This window comes from Manis pentadactyla, chromosome 1 (assembly GCF_030020395.1).
Source record: "Manis pentadactyla isolate mManPen7 chromosome 1, mManPen7.hap1, whole genome shotgun sequence".
In the NCBI taxonomy this organism is placed as follows: domain Eukaryota; kingdom Metazoa; phylum Chordata; class Mammalia; order Pholidota; family Manidae; genus Manis; species Manis pentadactyla.
This window is the reverse complement of record NC_080019.1, coordinates 188,373,516-188,396,275: the sequence shown is the minus strand read 5'-3', so window position 1 is coordinate 188,396,275 and position 22,760 is coordinate 188,373,516. Positions and strand designations below refer to the sequence as shown.

Genomic DNA, 22,760 nt, shown 5'->3' with positions numbered 1-22,760 from the left:
AGTGTTTGGTCAAGGAGAGAACCTTTGCTAATTCTCATCTAGAAAACTGGAGTATATTATTTTACTCCCTCATAAAATACCTTTTTCATCTGACCTATTTCTTCCTACCTTGAATGCATGTGAGAACGTGATGCCTGGAGCTGCAGCAACTATCTTGACACCGTGAGGAAATAAACTAAATGATGAACTGATCCCTAAAGTTGGTATTGTGGAAAATTAGAAAAAAACTTTGATCTTTGGTGACATCACTGAGTAGGTTCAAATATGAAACTAATTCCAGACCCCCTCTTTTTTTTTTCAGTAAATTTAAAAATTTTAGGTTTACTAAGGAGTTGCAAATGCAGCACAGAGAATTCCTGTGTACCCCTCACTACATTTCCTCTATTAACATCTTATTATTATTTGTCACATTTGTTACAAGAAACCAGCACTGGAACAGTAGTATTAACTAAGCTCCATGCTTTATCTAGATTTCACTGTATTTTTTTCCCCTAACATCCTTACTCTATTCCAGGATTCTTTTCAGAATACCACATTACATTTAACTATCATTTCTCCTCAGTTTTCTCTGGTCTATGACAGATCCTCAATTTACTTGTTTTTCATGACCTTTGACATTTTAGGAGTACTGGTCAGGTACTTCCGGTGTTCTGGGTTTGATGCTGTGAGAACTGATAAATGGAAACCTCACCGACATGACCTCAAGAGGCCTGCAGGAGGAGTTTCCATGCCCACCACTCTGTCAGTTGCAGCTCCCACTGCAAGGAAGAGACAGACACCTTGCAACTCATACTATTTTGGCCCTTTACCATCCAGGAGGAGGGAAGAGTTTTCTGCCTCCCCCAGCAACAGCCCAGCCAATGAGAGATTGTTACAACTCAGCCAGTGAGCAGCCACAACATGTGGGGCTCCCAGTTTCCTCCCATGGACTTTCTGCTTAGAACAGTCCCCTCAAGTCTCCCCTTCCTCAATGAAAGAGCCTCCTCTCCTTTGTCCTCCAGACAAGCCTGTAGTTTTGCCAGAGCTTGCTCATCCTTAACTGTAATTCTCTGCTGTTCCTGAATAAACCCATTTTGCTGGTAAAATAACTGACAGTTTCATTTTTAAGGTTAACAGTGCTTTTCTCAATAAGGAACCAGGGTTATGGGTTTTGGGGAGGAATACTCTTCTGGGTGGAGTTTGTTCTCCTTCATTCTTGTCCCCTCTGCAACAAAGAATTGAAAGGCAGAGTTAAAGTTTTATTTGAATACACTCCAAGGGAGGAGTGCGCCAGGGTCAAGGTAGACAGAGGCACACAGTTTTTAGTCAAGAGGTCTTTCTATTGCATTTTGACTTGGAGGTTTCTCTTTGACTGACAAGATGGTTATCTGAATTACAGGTCCATCTGTACAGCCATCCCTCTCGGTGAGCATATCCTTTCCTATGATGAGGTGTGATCTGGGTAGTTCTTAGTTCTGTTCAATTGTGCCCATGTTAGGGTCTGGCTGGGAAGGAGGTTTACCTCCATGCAAAGACTTTGTTGTCTTCACATGGGACACCCTCGACCCCCGGCCGGGGCAGAATTTGGATGGGTTTTTTTTTTGTTTTTTTACCTTATCTTCGCCTTTTCTGGCTGCTCATGTCTATCTTTCTACCTAATATTCCTAACAATATCATAGAAGTAGCCTTCTTATATCCAGGGAACATGCTATCAGCATGATTTATCACTGATAATGTTACCGTCACCTGGCTAAGGCGGTGTTTGCCAGTCTTCTCCGCTGTAAAGTTACTTATTCCTCCTTTCCATAATGTACTCTTTGGAAGTAAGTCACTAAACAGACCGTAATCAAGGTGGGGGGTTGGTGGGGCAAAAACTGAGCTACATCCAGGGGGAGGAGTATACACATGAATGAGTCGCAATTCTTCAAGGCTGGTCCTGGGGCAGCAAGGCGACAAAGGTTAAGTGGGACGGGGCTTATAGGAAAGGGGCGAGGGCGGACCCCGGCTAGTGGAGGGATGAATGGGGCGAATGATGCAAAGGCCGCTCGGTTGAGGGGCAGTCAGCTCCGCCCTGAAGGCGGCCAACCAAGGGAGGTTAGGACCTGCTTTAGGGGCCGGGCCTGGGGCGCACGCCCTAGGAGGCTCCTCCCCTCAACGACTGAAGCAAAGACCCGCAGGCCGGCTCTTCAGGGAGCAGGTTCCCAGCCTACACGGGGCCCCTGGGGTTCTCGCCCCTAGCTGGGGCGTCCGGGACCCTTGACCCCCGCTGAGTTGGGCGGTGACGGCGCATCCGGGAAACTGCGCATGTGCGCACAAGGAGGCGGTGGCCTGCGGCGGGAAGAAAGCCCTGCCCGGCGACGCGGAACTCGGGTCGGTGAGGACTCTAGAAGGGCCTGGCGGTGCTTAGCCTGCCCGTCTTCCGCTTTGGTCGACTTCCTTAACTCTCGTTGGTCCGGGGCGCCGTCGTGCGTGCCCACGTGCGCTGGGCCGGCCCGCCGCCCCGGTCCTGGAGGATTTGCCCCTCTCGGAGGTCAGCGGGAAGGACTTCCGGGGTCACGGATGCTCGGGAATCCCGGGGTTGTCCGGGTAACCGTTGCCGGAGCTTTCCTTGTGCTTTTAAGTTTTTGGTGTGAAAAGGAGACCTGAGCTGGGTTCTCCTCCCCGGTTGTCTGGATACTGTTCACTTAGCCGCCGTTGAGGCGCGCTGGGGGTTACGAAGGAGCGTAGGGCGGGGAGTTCGTAACCAGCCGGGGCGAGGCCCATCTGCCGGAAAGCGGCGGGGGCGCGGCGAGCGGTGTGTGTTGGGGACCTGGGGTGGCCTGAGGACTGGGCGCGACCGGGGGTCAGTGTCGGGGCTTCCCGGGCCGTCTGCGGACGGAGCGCTGGGCGTCGGGAGTGAACGAGCGCGGCTGGCACTGGGACCCCTGGTCGCCAACCTCGGGTAGATCAGACAGTGAACCTACCACTGCTGAAGTGGGCTATTAGTAGGGCCTGGTGTTCTTGATTGTTCATTTCTGTACGGTGTCTTTTAGTAGTAGATTTGAAAAAGTATGGCTGAAATGCGCATGTATGCACATAAATATTTACATTATGTCACTTATATACTCAGGCATGTAAGTCATAAGAATAGGGTACAAAAGTAATAGTAAATGCCCCCTCCCCTCGCACCTTTTTAAATATCCTTCCTTAAATTCTCATATTTTATAAACATATATGATGTTCTCGAAAGCAAACCCAAAAGGGATCATCGAACTTCATTTTTTCACTTAACGTATCTTAGACGTGTTTATATCTTATCATGTCATCTTCCTTTTAGTGGCTGCATAATATTTCATTCCATTGCCTGTATTATGCTGGCGTGTTTAAGGGATTTCAATTTTATGCTTTCAAGGAAGTAGGATGTAGAAAATCTAAGAGTCATTTTTAGATTTTATGATGATCATTTCTTTGCTTTCTTGGCTCTCATTCTCTCTCTAATCTGTTGCAAGCCCTCATTTAATTAATTGATTTAAGGATCCTGGTTCTAAGAGCATTATTTACTTCATGCTGAAAGGATATTTTTTTTCTTGAAGACTTCCTACTTGATGAGGGTCTTATGGCTTTTATTTATTCAAAATAGGGTTAGTGCTTAGTAAATGTTGATCAGAATGAGATGTCTTAAGTCACCAAAGTACATGGTTGTGAAATCAGTGATGAGGATTTCCATGATTGATCAATATTTAGTAGGACTTCAAGATACAACTTCTAAAAGGGCCAAAAGTTTGGACATTCCCTTACTGTGCAAAGGATCATGATTTAGCTCACAGTGTAAATGTACTTGTATATCAAAATGCATTAAAGAAGTGGCTTATCAGAAATAATTTAAGTTTACAAATTTAAATCCTTACAGGTACACAGAACAGTGATTATCATACGACTAGCAAGAAAGGCAAAGAAAATGCCTTTTATTTTAGATTGGGCACCTAAACAGAAACTGCAATTTTAGTATGAAGAAGGGAAGGGGAAGAACAAGCCGGATCAGAAGACGAAAACTCTTCAGAAGTTCTCAATCAAGAGGAGGTATAGTTTTGATCTTTTGGTGCTAGTGTTGAAAAAAGGAATCCTTTGTTGATTGGTATTAACAGATACACATAGCTTTTCTCAAAGGTGTGTTCAAAGAGAATATTTCTTAAAGAATATTCTTTTTAGTAGTGCCATTATATTCTTTCAAATCCTTGTGGGAATACAAATATATTTCTCATTGCTTCAACTGTGTCTTCTCTGGGGATGACTCCCAGGTTCTGTTTTTGGTTCTAACCTTTATACATGTAGGGTATCAGTGTTTGGATATAAATTCATCATTTCAAATTCAGTGTAACCCAGTCTGAATGAGAGTGTATGTGAAAGTGCTTGGCCAACTGGAAAGTACTGCATAAAGGCAATTGTTATTTTTTTATGGAAATTAGTAACACTCTTCTTAGTTGACCCCATCAAGGCCAGGTGAATAACTCTGTTTTTAATTTTAAGACCCCATCTTAGCACCATCTGAGGTAATCTTTGACTATTCACCCTTCTTTGCCCTCCATAACCAATGTCCTACTAATCTCACCTGGCCCTTCTTTGGTTAGCTTTTCCTTCTTCCTCCTGTTGCCTGAAGATGATTTCAGCTGGCTCTCTGCTGGTTTATCTGCACTTGTGTTTTTCTTCCGTGCTGGTTATTCCACTTATTGCCATCAGTCTAACTTTGCTAAGGGACTGTTTTCATGTCTCCTTTTCGGTTTAGGACCTCCAGAGGCCCACATTCCCATTCATGTGCTATCTGGCCTCCTCCTGCCTGACATCAGCTCCCTTTGAGGGGGCTTCACCTTGCCACTCTGTTTATCAGGTTACTTCCACCTCTTCGCTGTTGTGAGTAATACTTCGATGAACATGGACAAATATCTCTTTGAGACCTTGCTTTCTATTCTGGATCTATATCCGGCACTGGAATTGCTGGGTCATACAATCACTCTGTTTTTAATTTTTTGAAGGACCACCATGCTGTTTCCCACAGTGGTTGTACTATTTTACATTCCTACTAACAGTATGCAAGTTTCAATTATCCCACATTCTTGCCAACAATATTTACGTTTTTTTGATAGTAGCCATTCTAACGAATATGATGCAATATACATTGTGGTTTTTGATTGGCATTTCCCTAATAATTAGTGATGTTGAACATTTTAAATACACTTGTTCACCATTTGTGTATCATTGTTGGAGAAATGTCTATTCAAGTCCTTTGCCTATTTTTTAATTGGATCTTCTTCTTCATGTAGGCATATACAGCTGTAAATTTTTCTGTCTCAAAGTTCTGGAGGCTGGAAGTTCAAAAAGTGTCAGCAGGATTGTTCCCTTCTGAGAACTATGTGGGAAGGATCAGTTCCAGGCCTCCCTCCTTGGCTTGTATATTGCTGTCTTCTCCCGGTGGCTCTTCCGTCATCTGCCTGTATGCATTTCTGTGTCCAAACTTTCCCTTTGTATAAGAACAGTGGTCATATTGGAATAGGGCCCACCCTGATGACCTTGTTTTAACTTGATTACATCTGTAAAGACCTCATTTCTAAATAAAGTCATATTCTGAGGTACTGGGCATTAGGACTTCAACATATGAACTTGGGGGGCAGAGTTCAACCCATACTGCATAGCTTCTGTTTGTTTTTCTTTCCTTAGTGCGCTGGCTGGAACCACTAAGGGAGAACAGACATCCTGGTCTTGTTTCTGATCTTAGGGGGAAGCACTAAGGTTTTCATCATTAAGTATGTCAGCAGTAGTTTTTTTTTTTTGTTAGATATTCTGTATTGGGTTGAAGAAGTTCCCTTCCTTCCATGCTTGCTGGGAGTATTTATCAGGAATGAATGTCAGATTTTATCAAGTGCTTTTTCTGCATCTTTGAAATGATCATATGGTATAGATTTTTCTTAACTTACATTACTTGTGCATGTTCTTAAATTTATTCATTTTTATGATATGATTGTGTGCCTGAGACAGTTGATCAGAGATATACTTTTAAATGGTGATCTGATTATATAGTGATTTTAATCGCCATTTTTTCTTCTCCTGATCAGTGAATGAGAGCTATAAGCCTGAATTTATAGAGCTTAATAAGTGGCTGAAAGATAGGAAGTTTGAAGATACAAACTTAACCCCTGCTCGTTTTCCAGGTAAGGTCTGGCATTCAACTCTCATGACCTTTCTTAGGGTATCATTTCAAGTACCCATTAGGTAATTTAACTTAGAGCACATTAACTTCTTATAACTCACTCCCCAAGGTAAATTATTTACCACATGTGCCCTGCTTGAGTGAGGTGATGTGTGTAAAGTTGTTCCTTATGTGTAAGTTATACATGACGACTTTGGGCTAAAAGACTTTATTTGAGCCATTTTCTATTAGGGCTTCTCCTGCGTTATGACAGTGAACCATGCTTGTTAGCCTCTAACAGAATGTTTTACGTCTGTTTTTCTGTGTGTCGTGGAATAATCAGTAAAAGCCACGCTGTTAGATTTTACTGGGTGGACTTCTTCACAAGGTGGTCAAGAGTAATAATGTAAGGAGTGGCCTCATGTGGTTGAGGCATGGCTGCTCCTTGGGTGTCCCTTTGCCTTAAGAAGGATGGTTTACAGCTACCAAGCAGGAATTGGCCTATGGTTTAAATGGAATGCCTGAATATAACTAATCTGTCTGTAATTTGGAGCAGTGAAGAGTTAATTGTTTTTAAAAGTGGAAACCACTCTCTGGGCCCACCTCCAGGTGCACGGTCATAGAGGAGCTAAAAGAAAAATGGTTTCTTCCACTAACTTACAGTTCTGGGGCTAGTAACCTTCTGTGTTAATCAGCTTGGGCTGCTGTAATGAGTTATCATAAACCAGGGCTCGAATAACAGTTTATTACCCACTGTTCTGGAGACTGGGAATTCCAAGATCACGGTGTGGGCAGATGCAGTGTCTGGTGAGGATAGATTCCGGGTTTGTAAATTGCCATCTTCTCATTGTTTCCTCACATGATGGAGAGCAGGGAGCTGGAGCAGGGTGAAGAGTCTCTTACAAGGGCAGTAACTTCTCCATTCACAAGGGCTCCACCCACATGGCCTTATCACTTACTGAAGGCTCCACCTCCTAATGCCATCACATCGCGACTTAGGATTTCAGCATAGGAATTTGGCAGACACAAACATTCAGTTCATAACCCTTTCCCTAAGTGCTTTATGTATCGTTAGCTCCTAATCAATGTATGATAGGAGGAAGCATTCATGGCAGTCTGTCAAAATGAGCAAAATTCTGGGGAATTAATCTTAGCTTGTGGAGGGGCAAGGCAATGTTCCTAAGGTACAAACAGGATTCAGTCTTTAGATCCTCACCTGATTTATCCTTGGGGACTGATCTCAGTATAACCTTTTACCACCAAAAGCACTGGCCTGATCTAAGCATCTCAGGTGGATTTATGATAACAGCAATTTTAAGGCAGTGAGAAGTCTGTAATCTTTACTTTTGTAGGATCTTTATGGCCACTTTCTAGCATGCCTCAGTAAGTGCAGGTTATTATGATCTGTTTTCTGATAGTGAGCACTATTGTAGAAATCTTCCATGTTTGTTCCATATGTCAGGTTCTGCATATATGTATGTTTGGAGGGAAATTTCTGCTTAAATTAGCACATGAGTCTTTTAAAGGATTACGCCATAGAAAAAAATCCTCCCATGGTAATTGGTTCCAGGAAGGTTTCTGGCCTGCAAAGGGTGATTAACTCCACCATGGGACACACAGAAGAAATTAAATAAGTTCTTAAGATCACAACCCTGTGTCTGAGTGGACAGTGTGCTTCTGGGTTTGGAGATGAGTTAGAAACTCATCAGATCAAATTTGCTGGACACCTGATTCAGGACTTGGGGTAGGAATTCCCTGCATGAACTCGGAGTTCCCAGTAGCCTCTCGGATTGACCTTTGCTGAATTACATCCCATGCTATCTGAGAGAACAAAGATGAAGAACTATGAATTTGAGAAGATGCATACTCTAGACCCCATATAATAATTACAGGTCATATTGTACCTATGCCTGCCAGAAGCTGTCTTCTGGCTGCTGCAGGAGGGGAGCCTGAGCCTCAGGCATGTTGGGGAAACTTCTGGATGTTGGTGGGGTTGACTGTGCAGGTGATGAAGTTCTTCTGTAACTGGGCTCTGGCCAAGGCCATGGCTCACAGGGAGCAGTGGCCCTGGACCTCCCCTGCTGAGCTCAGCTAGTCAAGGAGAGCACGGCAGGCTCTGTAGGACCTGAGTGGGCTTTCCTGGTCAGCCAGGCAAAGAGTTCTCAAGATCTTTACTGGGGGAAGCTGGGTCTGTTAGTGGGTAAAAGTGGTCTGAGGGTCCCACCTCTGAGGTTGGGTGGGCATGAAGAGTAGTTCCTCCACCCCAGCTGGTAGGCCCCATGGGAGAGAATCCAGCTTAAAGGTTCCTTTAAAAGACCCAGCAGCAGATCTCAGTTGATGGTCTCTTAGGTCTTAACTCTGAAACTTACTGTTCCTTTCAAGGATTTTAAACCCAAAAGGAGGGCAAGACATTTTCCAGAATAGCTTCTTGATCCTCTGTTTCTCCTGGGAGTCACAGGATGAGAAACACCCAGGTTTAGCTTTGTGTAATTTTGAAGTTCAATCACTTATTTTTAATTTAAAATGGTCCTTTTTCTGTCTTTGCATTCTTAGGTACAGGAAGAGGGCTGATGAGCAGAACATCCCTGCGGGTGAGAATTTCTTTTTAATCTTTGAAACTCAATGTAGATTTTACTGCCTTTTTTTTTTTTGTGGTTCAAATCAAGTGACTTAAAAATATTTCAGACATACAGGCATTTCTTAATGGATACTATTGAGTTCAAGTGTGTCAGTTAGGATTAAATTTGATGCATTTAAGAGACAAACCCAAAATAATAATGCTTAAACAGAGTGGAAGTTTAATTTGCTCTCATGTAAACAAGACTGGATAGGCAGACCTGAGCTGGTGTGGGGTCCCATGGCCATCAGATGCCCAGACTTTTCCAGCTTCCTATCCATGTCTCAGAAGGAGCCCCACACCCTTGGGCAGGGTATAGCTTGTGGGTCAAGAGCAGCAGGATGGAGTGAGAGGCTGAAGAGGGGCAGGCTTCCTCTGTTTAGGAGATTCCAGCCCCAGCTCATCTGCCAGTACCATCCCCTGCTGGCTGCGAGGGAGGTGAGACGGCTTGTCCTTCCCCAGCTCTGTGCCCTCTGGAGAGGACTGGGTTAGCGGGAGGAGAGCAGGTATATTGGGGTAGGCAGCTAGCAGTCTCTGCTGCAGCAAATTCTATTAGTCAGGTCATATTTTAAATGTGCCAGGGAGGGAGCTGCTCTCATCCAACAGGCTGTGTAGAGAATAGAAAGAAACAAAACCTGAGCATGCAGAGGGAGGAGGCCTTGGCGCCTGTCCCAGGACTGCCTTCTCCTAGCCCTGGAGCCCCAAGCCAGGTTTCTAGCCCTCTCAGCTTCTGTTTCCTCACCTGGAAGATGAGGAGGTGCAATTCCTACCCATCCAACACCAAATTCAATGGTGTATGTTTTTCCTTACATATATGTATAACAGTAACAATATTATACACAGCAGTAATAGTAGTGTAACTTCATTCAAGTACCTGGACCAGATTCCAATGTGTGTAAGTATGTGGGGGGAGTCTTCCCCCCACATATTTACACCAAGCAATTCTCAAACACCAGCAGGATGTTGGAGAACTCAATTCTGATGCTCTCTGCCTGGAGACAGCACCAGATTCCTAGGTTAAGGGCTCCGTCCTGCAAGACCACCCTCCACCCCTGACTCCAGACGCAGGTCACAAACCCCAGGCAGTTATTATCTGTGCTCCTTATCTACCGGCTACAGAATTGGAGGTTCCCATGACCTCCCCCTTAGGTTTGATAAGGCGGCTAGAACAGCCCACAGAACTCAGGAAAACACATTTACCAGTTTAATAAAGGATACTGTAAAGGATACAAGTTAACAGCCAGATGAAGAGATACCTAGAGCAAGGTCCCAAATAAAGGAGCTTATCCCCAAGCACAGAAACTCTGACCAAGAAGCAGGATCCAACCAAGCAGAGCAGGCAGAGCAGAGCAACTGAGTGTGAGAGCACGACCTTTTCTCAAGGGCTTTGTGGGGGCTTCATTGCACAGTCATGATTGACTACATTAGTGGCCGTTGGCTGATTCAGCCTCCAGCCCCGCCCCTTGGGGTCCAGAAGTCTTTCATTAACATGACAAAACACCTGTTTCACCTTTAAGACTCGGCAGTGTTTTCAGAAACTTTGGATGAAGATGAAATATACCTGGGAAATATATATTTGGTCATATGAATGACCAAATATGTATTTCTTATAACTCATTATATCACAGGAGGTGAAATGACATAGGTGGTCTCCACAGTCCATTTTAGTTCTTGTGCTACTTAAAGCACAGTTTCCTGTAAAGGCAAAAATGAATTTAATTTATATAAAACCCAGCTGGGTACATATGTTTAGCCTAAAGAGTGGGCCCTTTTAATGTTCTATTATTTAAAATTTTTAAGTTGCAAAATATATTTAAAATCTTAACCATTTTTAAGTCTACAGTCCAGTAGTACTAAGTATGTTTGCATTGTTGTATAATATTTTTATCTTTGGAGGGGAGGCATAATTGACTTTATTCTGTAGCAGAATTTGGGGAGGAGAACTATACCTCCCATGATTATAGTGATAAATAGAGGTAATTTTTGTTCAGGTCATACGATGATAATTGGCAGTTGCTTTACTTGTATTTTCAAATGTGGCTTTTTGTTAAACTTTTTGAAAATTGAGACATACTATATACGTAGTGAAATGCAGTTTTTAAGCATCCAGTTTGATGAGTTTAGGTGATCTTCATCAAGAGATTTACTCCAATCAAGATAAAGAACATTTTATTAAGTGGCTTTTAAAAAAAAATGGAAATCATGGGCTGTTGGAGCAATAAGGGACTACAGTGATCATCCGACTTAATCTTGATTTACAGATGAGAAACCACAAATTGAACCCAGAAGATTTTTGGCTGAAATTTTTAACCAACTTAAATACCAGTTTTACTGAAACAGGATCTTAGTCTAGCTTTTTACTGCTTTGTTTGTGGTGTCTATTACTTTATCTGTTTCTGTCTCAGTGGGACGAACTGAAAACTGTATTTTGCAGGAGGTAAAATGAGACCTTGTGCTGGATGGGCTCCCTTTCTTTAGCTAGTTGGCACAGGTTATGGGGAATGGGCTGTTGCTGGGATAGTGCTTGGACACATGGGTTTCACTGGGTAGAATTTTTTTTGAGTGCTTTCTGCCTGTGTTCTATAGGTAGTGCTATTTTCTGGCATAAGAAAGTGAATAGTAGAATTTGAGTTGTGAGGAGTGTCCTTATTCTTTTCTGGTGAAAAGTTGAATGGTGGGTGTCAGTTATATAGTTAACCCTTAATTCTTGGTTGGGGTTGTAGTATCTGGTGTTGGAGCATTCTTGCCTGCATTTGCTGACTGAGGGACTTGGGAGTCTTTTGGTGGGCCCTTTGGTGCTCTGTGGGTGGGGGGTATCCTGAGTTCTTAGCAGATGATTGTGGGATCAAGCACTTAACTAATGCTCTCAGGTCCTTCCCAAAGAATGGGTGTTCTAAACTTTACTTTCTTTTTGGTAAGGAGGGACAGATGATTATCTCATTGCCTGAGAGTTGCCTGCTCACCACGGACACAGTGATTAGAAGCTACTTAGGGGAGTACATTGTTAAGTAAGTGACCACTCACGTGCTCACCTGGTGCAGGTGCTTCTCCTTTAAAGTTGATCACATTGGCAAATATGTCTTCCAAGACATTTTTGTATACATAATAAATACCCAAAATTATTTGAAAAGTTGACTTTGTTCTATGAATTTTACTCTGTTCTATGTTAATTCTCAATTCATAGTAAACTGCATTTTTAAGGTTTTTTAATAGGCTGCCTGGGATGTGGGTTTGAATCATGATCTATCACTTATTAGAAAATGAAGATTAAGTGGGATAATAGATGTAAATCACGGCTAAATGCCTTGACTCCGTAATAGTCCGTTCTCCTCCATCATAGTAAGTCTTAACAAATGTTACTCTATTTTTACCCTTGTTGTACTTGCTTGAATTCTCCTTCAACTACGAAGAAATGTTGACATTATGAAAGAGTTCATTTTATTTAGCATAGAAGAGAGGAGACCAGCGTGGGAGTTGAGAACTATTTTCTGGCTTTTGTTATAGGGGTCTTTGTTTTGGGGGACTTTCTGAGGAAGAGGGAGTGAGTGAGATCCTTAGCAGAAGCAGGGTTGAAAATGGTATTGTTTCTTAACCCAGAGTAAGTTCTGGACTTTTTGCTTCCCTGGAATGGTTTTAAAAGGGGGTGAATATATTTTTATTGGCCTGAGTAGAGGCAAGGATGCTCTTAGTAGTAACATTTCTGTATCATTCTGAAATTTTGAGTAGACTGTATGGCAATATAGGAATCTGGACTTTGAAGGATTAATGAAAACTTTTCCAGATATAGTCATGCATCATGAGATATTTTTATTGTTAGCAAAAATTCTGCAGTGTGTAGTTTGCAATAGGGTGGGTAAGTGTAGGAATAAAAGCTTTAGAACTATAACAGGTATATATTGAGTTTATCAGTTTTCTGTCTAGGTAGTAATGTACAGTAGAACTTTCTACAATGATAGAAATGTTTCAGTCTGCATTGTCCAGTGTGGTAGCTACTGGCCACATACGGCACTTGAAATGTGACCTGCGTGACTGAGGAACTGGATTTTAAATACTATTTAATTTTAAATAATTAAAATCGAAATACCTGCATGTACGCAGTAGTTACTGTACTGGAAGGGGCAGCTCTAGGTTCTTTCCACCAAATTTTTTCCCTACCGAGTTCTGTATACTCATTTAAGTGAAATAAGTGAACTTGCAGAAAATTTTTAAAACTGGAAACCAAGTTGGAAGAAAAGAGGTATTTTGCAAAAAGTAATCTTTTGGAAACAAAGCAGGTTACTCAGTTCTTTTCACACATCAGTATGACTTGTTCAGAGCACTTACACCAGGGTGTGCAGAGAAGAAGGCCTTGAGGAAGGAAGGCCCTCTCTCAGGTGCATTATGCACACTTAGAGTGCCCTGACACTTTGGCCACAGTCTCTTTGGGAGCAGAATAAGCCACCAAGGTGTCTATATCTCTAACTTATTGCATATTTTGAATAAAAGTAATTCCTTCAATCTGGCTTTTAATTTTAAAAGGTGGCAGCCTCCTCCATCTCCTGTGCTGGCTCTGTGCACCTTTTTAGTTTCAGAAAAGCATGCTGGGGACCGGTCTCTTTGGAAACCATACCTGGAGATTTTACCGAAGGCCTACACCTGCCCTGTTTGTTTGGAGCCAGAAGTGGTGAATCTTCTTCCCAAACCTTTGAAAGCCAAAGCGGAAGAGCAGAGAATCCACATGCAGGAGTTCTTTACTTCCTCCAGAGATTTCTTCTCTTCCCTGCAGCCTTTGTTTTCTGAGACTGTTGAGAGTATCTTTAGCTACAGTGCCCTCGTGTGGGCTTGGTGCACGCTCAACACCAGAGCTGTGTACGTGAAGCACACGCAGAGGCAGTGCTTTTCTGCAGAGCCAAACACCTATGCGCTTGCCCCGTATCTGGATCTGCTGAATCACAGCCCAGACGTGCAGGTGAGAAGTTGATGAGGGGACACATGTCCTGTTTCAATAGGAAGGACTCCGACATGTAGAACTTGTGACTTTGAATAGTGAGCAAAACCACAGGGGAAGTTGTAGCTGGCTTTAGGTAAACCTACCTGCAGTCAAATATGCTCTTGTCTTTCTTCCTGACCCCATTTTCCCTCCTGGTATCATTTTCCTTTGCTCCATTTTCCCACTTTGCTCTCCAGGGCTGCAAAGCTGGGTGCTATATCCCGTGGATGGCCCTGTCAAGCAGCTGCCCCCTCTCACACCTGTGGTGAGCTGACAGTGGAACTTGCTTTCCTGTCTCTTCCCTTTTACCCTTGGTGGCATTGCCGGCAGCATTTATCTGCACTGTGATCACGAATTGATTTGTTCCTTTTCCTTCTGAGCTCTGCAGTTTCAGAGGACAGGGCTTTGCCTTATTCTCTGTAACCCCTCTGCTAGCACAGGGGTTGTGGTGGGTTTTCAGAAACTTTTTCTGAATGGATGAATATTTGTGGGGAAAAGCAGGCTGGAAAATTGTTATAGAATCCCTCTTTGGGAAGCAGAGATCTCCTCTTCCTCATCCTTACCCTGACAGCACATAGAGGAGATGATTATATCTGTGGATGTGGATTAAGTGAAGGTTCCTATGGCCAAGATTCTCACCTGGCCGTGGTCGGCTAGCTCACTACACACATGTGGGCAATACATTATTATTGACTCTATATAAAGAGCTCCGCCCAGTGCTTTGGGCAACATGGTGGTATGGCTGCAAGGCTGCAGGAGAGCAGAGACTGGAGTGGTGGCAGCGCTGAGGACAGAGACTGAGACGGCTGTGGGGGCAGAGAGGCCCAGAGGCAGAGACCCGCTTGCTGCCTGCAGGCTCGCTCTGAGTGGACGGGATTCTAGTGACTGACCTGCCACTGGGGGAATAAAGCTGGGTATAAACTCTTTCACCCCAAGAATGTTCCATTGTTATGTTGTAGTGAACTTGCCCGGGGCTGAAACCCATTGGCAACACATCCCTGATGGCATGACTTTATTTTTATTGGGCAGTTAGTGTATTTATGCTCTAAACCAGTGATTTGACATTTGAGTGTTAGGGCACTGAAAACTAAAGCCTGTGGGCATGTGTTCAAAGGCACTAGCAAAGCCTTAAATGTTTACTCTCTGGCCCTTTATGGAAAAAGATTCCTGAGCCCTAGTGTAAAATGCACTGCAGCTGGCTTTAGGCATGGAGCTCCAAAGCTTGGCCCTAATCTGTCACTGAGCTTCAAGCTAGGAATTTCAGCCTGTTACTCCTACTCTTCACGGATTGCTGCTTAGTGAGGGGGTCTCACTGCTTGTACTAACTCCTTATTGCAGGGAGCAGTCAGGTCTTCTGGGCCTTTTTCTCTAAACCTATTAACTAACAAAATTGTCACAGAATCCATATGATTGTGTCAACCAATACCATGCTGCTCAAAGGCTGTGTATTATAAGACCTGAAATTTCATGTGCTGCCTTGACATCTTTGGGTTTCGCAGGGCCCCAAAGGCCTGACTGATTGCTCTCACCAGATATTCTCCCCATCTAGGGGGTAAAGGCTTCCCACCTGGCTAGTTGCATCCCACCTAATTAGGTTCATACTTTAATGGGTTTCACCTCCTCGCTAACCCTAAAAATTATTCAAACAAGCAAATCACATCTTCCACAGGAGCCAGGGGGGTCCCCTCCTGTTACTCTGAGCCTGCTTCCGTGGCCCCTTCTGGCCGCTTGGCTCCCGAGGGCAGTTGTGCCCTGCATGGTTGCTGTGTCCTCCCCCTCAGGCTGTATATGTGAGTCAGAAACTTCTGTCAACCTCCTCTGTCCAGTGTCATGTGTTGGGCCATCCTCAGTACCTAAGGGGCTGAAGTTGAGTCAGTCAGAAGAGGCTGAAGTGCAGACATGACATTTTTTGCACATGTGGTTAAATTCAGTGATGAGTGTTTGAAAACTGCTTCTGGCTTAAGACAATAACTTTTAGTCTTCTTAGTTTTATGCTTTGTTTTAAAACTTGGTTAACAATTTTCTGTTCTAGGTAAAAGCAGCATTTAATGAGGAAACTCATTGTTATGAAATCAGAACTGCTTCAAGTTGTAGAAAACATGAAGAGGTTTTCATCTGCTATGGCCCTCATGATAACCAGCGTCTGCTTCTGGAATATGGATTTGTTTCCATCCACAATCCACATGCTTGTGTTTATGTCTCAAAAGGTTGGAATCAACTTTGTTCTTATCACTAAAATAGATGAGATGTCTTCCCCACCCCAATTTGGGGAATGTAGTTATTTGATGTTTTAATAAAAATGGCAAAACCTTAAAAGGTGTGTCATTCATTTCCTTCTAGGTAGGACTAGCCTTAGTATTAACGACCATGTAATTACACTGTTGAAATAAAAACAACAAAGCTTTGATCAATATTGAGGATAAGAACTGAGAAAAGTTTTATTGCATGAGGTCAGACAATTGAATGGAATTCCTTAGGAAGACCACTAAGGAAATAAATGTAATATTAATAGATGGAAATTTTGGTACTGAGACGTTGTCACTGTCACTAAAGATAGGATTAGAGGCCAACAAATAAAAAATACTAAACACCTGTGTGTAAGAAGACACTGCTGATCACAGAGGTAAATACATTATGCAGTCCTTATTTTGGGGGTTTAATGCCATGATGAAATAATTGATTCCATTTGTTTTTTCTTGTGACCTGCTAACTAGCCAACATCATGGCTATTTTAAAAACAATTTAGTTATTAAATTTACTGTAAAAATTCCAAATATAGTATTAAAAATAGTACATAGGACACTGACTTTTTTCTGCTTCTCTTGGAGCTGTTACCAGAGAAAAGAGTTTTCTAGGTCATGAAGAAATGGCTGGAGATTTACTGAGTGTATAAGTTGAGGTCATTTTAATATAAGTTCTAGTGGAAATAGAAGCTTGGCTAAGGTGTTGATTACTCCATCTTATAGGCAGAATAATAATATTATTTCTCAAAAATAAGAAAGCAAAACTGGGCCTTGCCGGGTCTCTTAAAGGAAAACTAGCTTTGAGATTAGTCTTTTGATTATCAGGATAACTTTAATGTTGATGACCATGAAAAACTGATTTATCAATTTGAACAAAATTTACATTTTAGTTACTTTTACATTAAATGAAAATATAGAAATATAAAAAAATTTTAAAAATAGAAAAATCTTTTATTTCTACTACTATCCCAAATAGTTCTGTTAATTTTTGCATACTCACTTTCAGTTGTTCATGGTTATTGCATCATTAATATCCAGACAGCTTTGAATTCTGGCTTTTGAAAACCTGTTATAAACATTTCCTCATGTTTGTACAGAGCCTGTACTTTCAGTGGGTGTTAACTTCCCAGTGGTGCTGCTCATGTCTTAGTTACCTGATTTTGTTGGTTGGTTTGCTTAGTGGGAGCATGAGCTGAGGTTTGTAGGTGGTTTGTCCCCTGCCTTGGAATTCTGGTAGCTTTTCAAGGACTAAATAATGATCTCTTTGAATGGACTTGAATAGAGTTTTTGGTGTGAATTAGGTTGAAACTGTTTACACATGACTTGATTGCTTATGGGAAGAAAAGCAATTTGAGAAGGAAAGTTCCACACTTCTGTCTGAATGACACTCTAAATCTTATTCTGTTTTTTTTTTCTAATGTAGATATACTTGTTAAATATCTTCCATCAACAGATAAACAGGTGAACAAAAAGATTTCCATTTTAAAGGACCATGACTTTATAGAGTAAGTGTTCTCTCTTGAAATGATTCCGTCCAGAAATTTGGATGAAAAAAATAGAGGGTTAGGGTTTCTATTAGGTGTGAGATGCCTCCTGACCTGTACCAGTTGACAAGTATTTCTTGAACACTTAACTGTGTGCAGTAAATTGTGCTTGATGTTGGGCACATGCCTACAAGATATTTTTAAGAAACTTATTGGGGGACTTAAGATACAAACTTATTTTAATATAAGATACAAACTTATTGTAAAAGATCTGTCGTATTGTATTATTGTGTATCTTAATATAAGATATAAACTTGCTGTATCAAAAGGGAGCCCTGTATTATTGATTGGTGGCCCCATGTGAGTTTGTCCCTAATGTGGTCAGGTGGGATGGAATTGGGCTGCTGCCGGCCAGGCTGGTGCTCAGTCACCTGGTAACATGGTGCAGACTCTTGTGGTGGAGGGTGGGGGCTGGTATCTGCATGATGCCAAACCAAATGGGCCAAGCATGATTTAAGCCTCTCCCTTTCAAATTTTCTTCCATAGATAAGATTAAATTTTAAATAATCTAGCAGCAGTGTGAGAGCAGTCTAGCTGTGGTGGCTGCCATTCATCATTCTCATTGCTCTGAGCTATGGCACACCTCCTCTCATCCAAGATCAGCTCCTTAGCAAAATTAATTGGAAAATAGATTTTTACTTTTTTTTTTAACAGAAGAAGTTTTCCATTACTCAGGCTTTATTAAGTATTTGTAGATTTATTTTTACTTTTGTCTTTCTGACCAAGATTGCAGAATATTTAGCCCCTTTAAAAAAATGTTTGGCTCTTGAGTCATTTGCCATGGTGTCAGGAAGTACTGAAATGATGGATTTGTCGTCTTTCTACTTTAGGAATTTGACATTTGGATGGGATGGACCATCTTGGAGGTTACTCACAGCTCTGAAGTTGTTATGTCTGGAAGCTGAAGAATTGTAAGTTCCACATATGTTGGTCATCAGCTGTAGTTACAGTCTGGACATAACTTTGGGGTGTTGGGCTTACATTCGTATAGCCAACCTGAGAGGAGAAAAGAATGCCATCATATATTGGGGTTGCTTATTCTTTATGTAACTCAGCCATGTGGTGAGTGTTTTCCCTTCTGAATTTTTGCCTTTTCTGGAATTCTGGTTTTAGAGTCATAGGGCACATGGTCCTGAGAATTATTAGTCTCTCAGATTATTTCCCCCTGGTGACCTGCAGCTGGTTATTCCGGGTACACCTTTCAAAAAGTAAGGGCATTGGCACCGTTCAGAGAAAGTCTCTGGGTAGATAGATTTTTCTTAGGGGCAAACAGAGCCCCTGACTGTGGCCCCCAGTTAGTTTTACCCTGGGGGCAGATCCAGACCCCCGCTGAAGGAGAGGTTGGATATTTCCAGGGAGGAGGCAGGTAGAGGGAGCCCCCAGTGCAGAGAGGCGTCCTGGTCAGGCTCCTTAAGTTCCCTGGAGGCTGCAGGTCCTTCCCGCAGGGTGGAAAGGGCTGTGTGCTGCCCAGTGCAGGTGGCTCCATCAGCCTGGGTCCTCGTCGAGAGGTGGGGAGCAATGCCCATCGCTTACTTCGCCACGCCCAGAGGAGAGAAACCATATGTAAGGAGGGCTTCCTGAAGATGGAGGACCCCCTCCCTGAGTAGCTGTGGGGGGGTTCAATGACATAGTGCCTAGAAATAGCCCTGAGCACAGTGTCTAGGGTAGTTGGTGCTCATTCATGGTGCTTGCTGTGGTATTTATGATACGGAGGAAAAATTACTCCCTGGGCTCAACATCAGAGATAGGGTTTATTCTCAGCAGGTGGTGTATTTTTTATCTTACAGACACTGAATTCTGTATCTGATATGTTTCCTTCCTTACACTGTTCGCTAGAAAACTCTGAAGCAAATTGTGCAGGATTTTAAAGCTTGAAATTTACCCTGGCTGTGCCTTAACTTTCCTCTTCTCATCTCCCCTTAGTCTTTCCCTGTCCACCCATCTTATATATTTTATTTTATCTCATGTGTACCCTCTTAAGCTTCTGAGTCCTTCTCAGGCACATCAGCCTCAAATTAAAAAAAACAACTGGGTGCTTCCCAGAGGTCCTCCTGTGGCCTCTCTTCTCCCTTTGAGTTATTTCTCCTGTCTGGAACGGTGTGGCCGAAAGCGCATGTCATTGGGATTCTGTCTGGTGTGCATGCAAGCTTTCTCTGCCTTTAATTAGCTTTGTCACTTTGGGTGAGTTCTTCGCCATTCCCGATTTGATTCTCAGTTTCTTTATGTCTAACGTGGGGATAGTAACGTTTTCTTTGCTAGATTATTGTGCAGATTAAATTAGATAATGGTTCTATATGAAACACTGTGCTTGGCACAGTTAATTTCCTTCTTTCCTCACTCCTCCTTCCCCTCCTTCCTTCCTTCCTTCCTTCCTTCCTGTCCTGAGAACTCATCTATGCCTGAGGTTTCAGCCATTGTCTCTAAAGCTGAAGACTTCTAAGACTTTATTCCCTATGTGACTTGTCAGCTGTTCTGAACTTCTAAGTGATTTCTGCATACAGTTGAGCAATACACTGGCCCCCAGCCAGTTGAAATGAACATCTATGTATAACTTTTGACTTCTCTAAAACTTAATTACTAATAGCCTATTATTGACCAGAACCCTTACTGATAATACAAATGGTTGATTAACACATATTTTGTATATGTATTATATCCTGTATTCTTAGAATACAGTAAGCTAAAGAAAAAGTTTATTTAAATTGTTGCAAATATCCAGAAAATTTTCCAATATATTTATTGATAAATGCCACATATAAGTGGACCTGTGTAGCTCAAACCTGTGTTGTTCAGAGGTCAGCTGTACTTTCACTCGGATGTGGCAGCAGTCATCTTTCTTCCCCTCCTCTTTTGTTGTTTTAATATAGTTTATTAGCACAGTAACTGTGCACTCAAGTAGTCCGCAATGTAAAACCAGTCCACTGGGCAACGCCTATGCCATGCCATGCTTTAGTTAACAGCCTCAGGTATTCACTACAGGTTTTCACAAATTCTGGTCAAACCTCTAATCTTTCTACAATAAAATAGATTGGCATATAAAATAAAATATGTAGCTACTCATTTCCTATATGGCATCTTAGAGCCATGTGTCCATTTTATATATATGAGATGACAGTCTCTAAAAACTGTTTGATATCAGTGGTCCCTTCCAAGAAGGAAAACAGACTCTAATTTTTTAAAACAAAAAATGTGTAGCCTTGGAAGGACTTTAGGTAAATGGCCACTATGTAACCTGTACAAAATTCCACACCTGGATTCTTGCACCCAGTCTCTGTTCCTCACCCTCTTTCTTCTTGGCTAATACTTCTAACTAGAGTATAGGTTTGGCTGCCACCTTCTGGTTCGGCATCTTGCTGTAGCTCCCTTGTTGCCTACCCTGACCACACTACCCTCTACTTAATACTCTTTTGCCTGCACTCACCCCTGAACCCCGTTTCCTACAGACTTTGTTAGTATAAAACGGGAATGACAAGTATGTGAAGAAAGACTTCACTGTAGATTCCTCCTCCCATCTCTAGAGCATTTTACTTGTGAGAAGTGTTCTGTTTAGTTTGCCATTTTTTAAGACTGTCACTCTAAGAGAAGGAAAACTGCCACATTTGCCCTTAGTCCTTAGCCTGTCAGCTATGGATTCACCTCCCTGTTCTGTTGCTCTGTTCCTGTGGCTGGTAGATGTGAATCTACTTACTCAAGTGCCAGACACAGGATTGTGATGATACTAATTCAGTCCCTGCCTGCAAAGAGCGCCAGTGCCTTTATTTCTTATTCTCAGTTCTCTTTTATTCTTATATATCTGTGTGCTTCATATGGGAGCTCTAAGGGAATCGGCTTATGCTTCTGGAGAAACGGGAGAAGAGTTTTTGTTGTGTTGAAGTGTAAAAGCCTTCTTTATTTTTTGAGAGCCTGCTGAAATCTGACTGAATATTTTGGTTCTAGTACATGCTGGAAAAAAGTGCTTCTTGGGGAAATAATTTCAGATAAAAATGAGAAGACAGGTTTGGACATAGCCCAGAAAATATGCTATTATTTCATAGAGGAAACTAAAGCTATGCTTCAAAAGGTATGCTTCTAGAATATTACATCCCTTTCTTAAAGAAGTGTTTAAGAAATACTTTGTTCTTGTTGGATTGGAACAGTACACCTTATTAGGACATTACAAAATGCCTTAAATAGGTGAACATTGATATAATTTCTGGGGTTTTTTTTTTTGATTGTTAACACTTAATAGGTAAAATTAAACACTTTTAATGCGTAAAAATCTTTAATGGGTAAAATTATTACATGAATTCTTGGTAATAGATTTTCAAGTACTCTTTCCTTTTTATATTTTATTTGGTAAACGTTTAAATGAGAAATCAGCTTGTTTGAATGAAAACCTTACAGGTATTAAAAACTAATTTTAATGAATCTTGAAGTAAATGCTAAGTAAAATAAACAAGAATACAAAAAATCCAAATATTGTATGATTTCACTTATGTGAGATACCTAGAACTGGCAGATTCAGAGATGGAAAGTAGAATAGAAGTTACCGGGGCTTGGGGGATGGTGAAAAAGGGAGTTAATGTTTAATGGGGATGGAATTTCCATTTGGGATGATGAAAAAGTTCTTGAGGTGGATGGTGGGGATGGTTATGTAGCATAGTGAATATTTAATGCTACTGAATTGTACGTTTAAAAGTGGCCAAGTGGTGCATTTTATGTATATCTAACTACAATAAAAATTTTTAAATAACTTCCAGGTTTCTCATATGAAAGATAAACAAGTGGCTTTGATAAAACAACTAACTTTGGTAGAAGCATTGTGGACAGAAGAACTGAATATTCTCCAGGCTTCTGCTGAGATTCTAAACAACTTACAAACACCTTCTACATAATTTCACTCAAGTGCATTTGATCACCTCTTATGGTGGGTGTGGTTTCTTAAACATTTAAAAATATTTTAAACATTTTAAAACGTTAATTTTATATAGACTGATGTAAAGTGAATGGTTTCTATTAAACAATTATATACTTAGTCCTATGCCTATGCTTTTCTTTGTGGGATGGAATTGTGGTTGTTTCTGGGACATTAAGGAATGTATGCAGGGGGCGGAGCAGGTTCTGGGCTTCTGGGATCTTAAGTGGAGATGAATATGTCATCCTAATGGCACAACTCGCACTTCCCAAATCAACCACAGTCTTCAAGGGTGACGTACAAGGCAGGCACAGAACTGTAATGAGAGGGAGGCTGTGAGGGGGCCAGGAGTGG

The 22,760-nt window shown here is 41.9% G+C and overlaps 1 protein-coding gene across 6 annotated transcripts; it reads left to right on the top strand.

The window, feature by feature from the left end:
- The first annotated feature begins 1,982 nt into the window (after window positions 1-1,982).
- On the top strand, window positions 1,983-22,526 carry SETD4 (SET domain containing 4). Of its 6 annotated transcripts, XM_057504351.1 has the most exons (12): window positions 3,901-4,038; window positions 4,742-4,866; window positions 5,277-5,446; window positions 6,066-6,161; window positions 8,693-8,730; window positions 11,676-11,764; window positions 13,275-13,704; window positions 15,758-15,932; window positions 17,392-17,473; window positions 18,343-18,423; window positions 21,449-21,572; window positions 22,252-22,526. In XM_057504351.1, the coding sequence occupies exons 3-12, from the start codon at window positions 5,365-5,367 to the stop codon at window positions 22,384-22,386; spliced, it is 1,332 nt and encodes a 443-aa protein (XP_057360334.1). In that variant the 5' UTR covers window positions 3,901-4,038; window positions 4,742-4,866; window positions 5,277-5,364; the 3' UTR covers window positions 22,387-22,526. The 6 variants fall into 6 exon arrangements, with proteins under 6 accessions (XP_036736153.2, XP_036736150.2, XP_036736152.2 ...); XM_036880258.2 differs by lacking the exons at window positions 4,742-4,866; window positions 5,277-5,446 and adding an exon at window positions 1,983-2,349 and having other exon boundaries at window positions 3,869-4,038; XM_036880255.2 differs by lacking the exons at window positions 4,742-4,866; window positions 5,277-5,446 and adding an exon at window positions 2,361-2,509 and having other exon boundaries at window positions 3,869-4,038.
- Window positions 22,527-22,760: the final 234 nt, after the last annotated feature.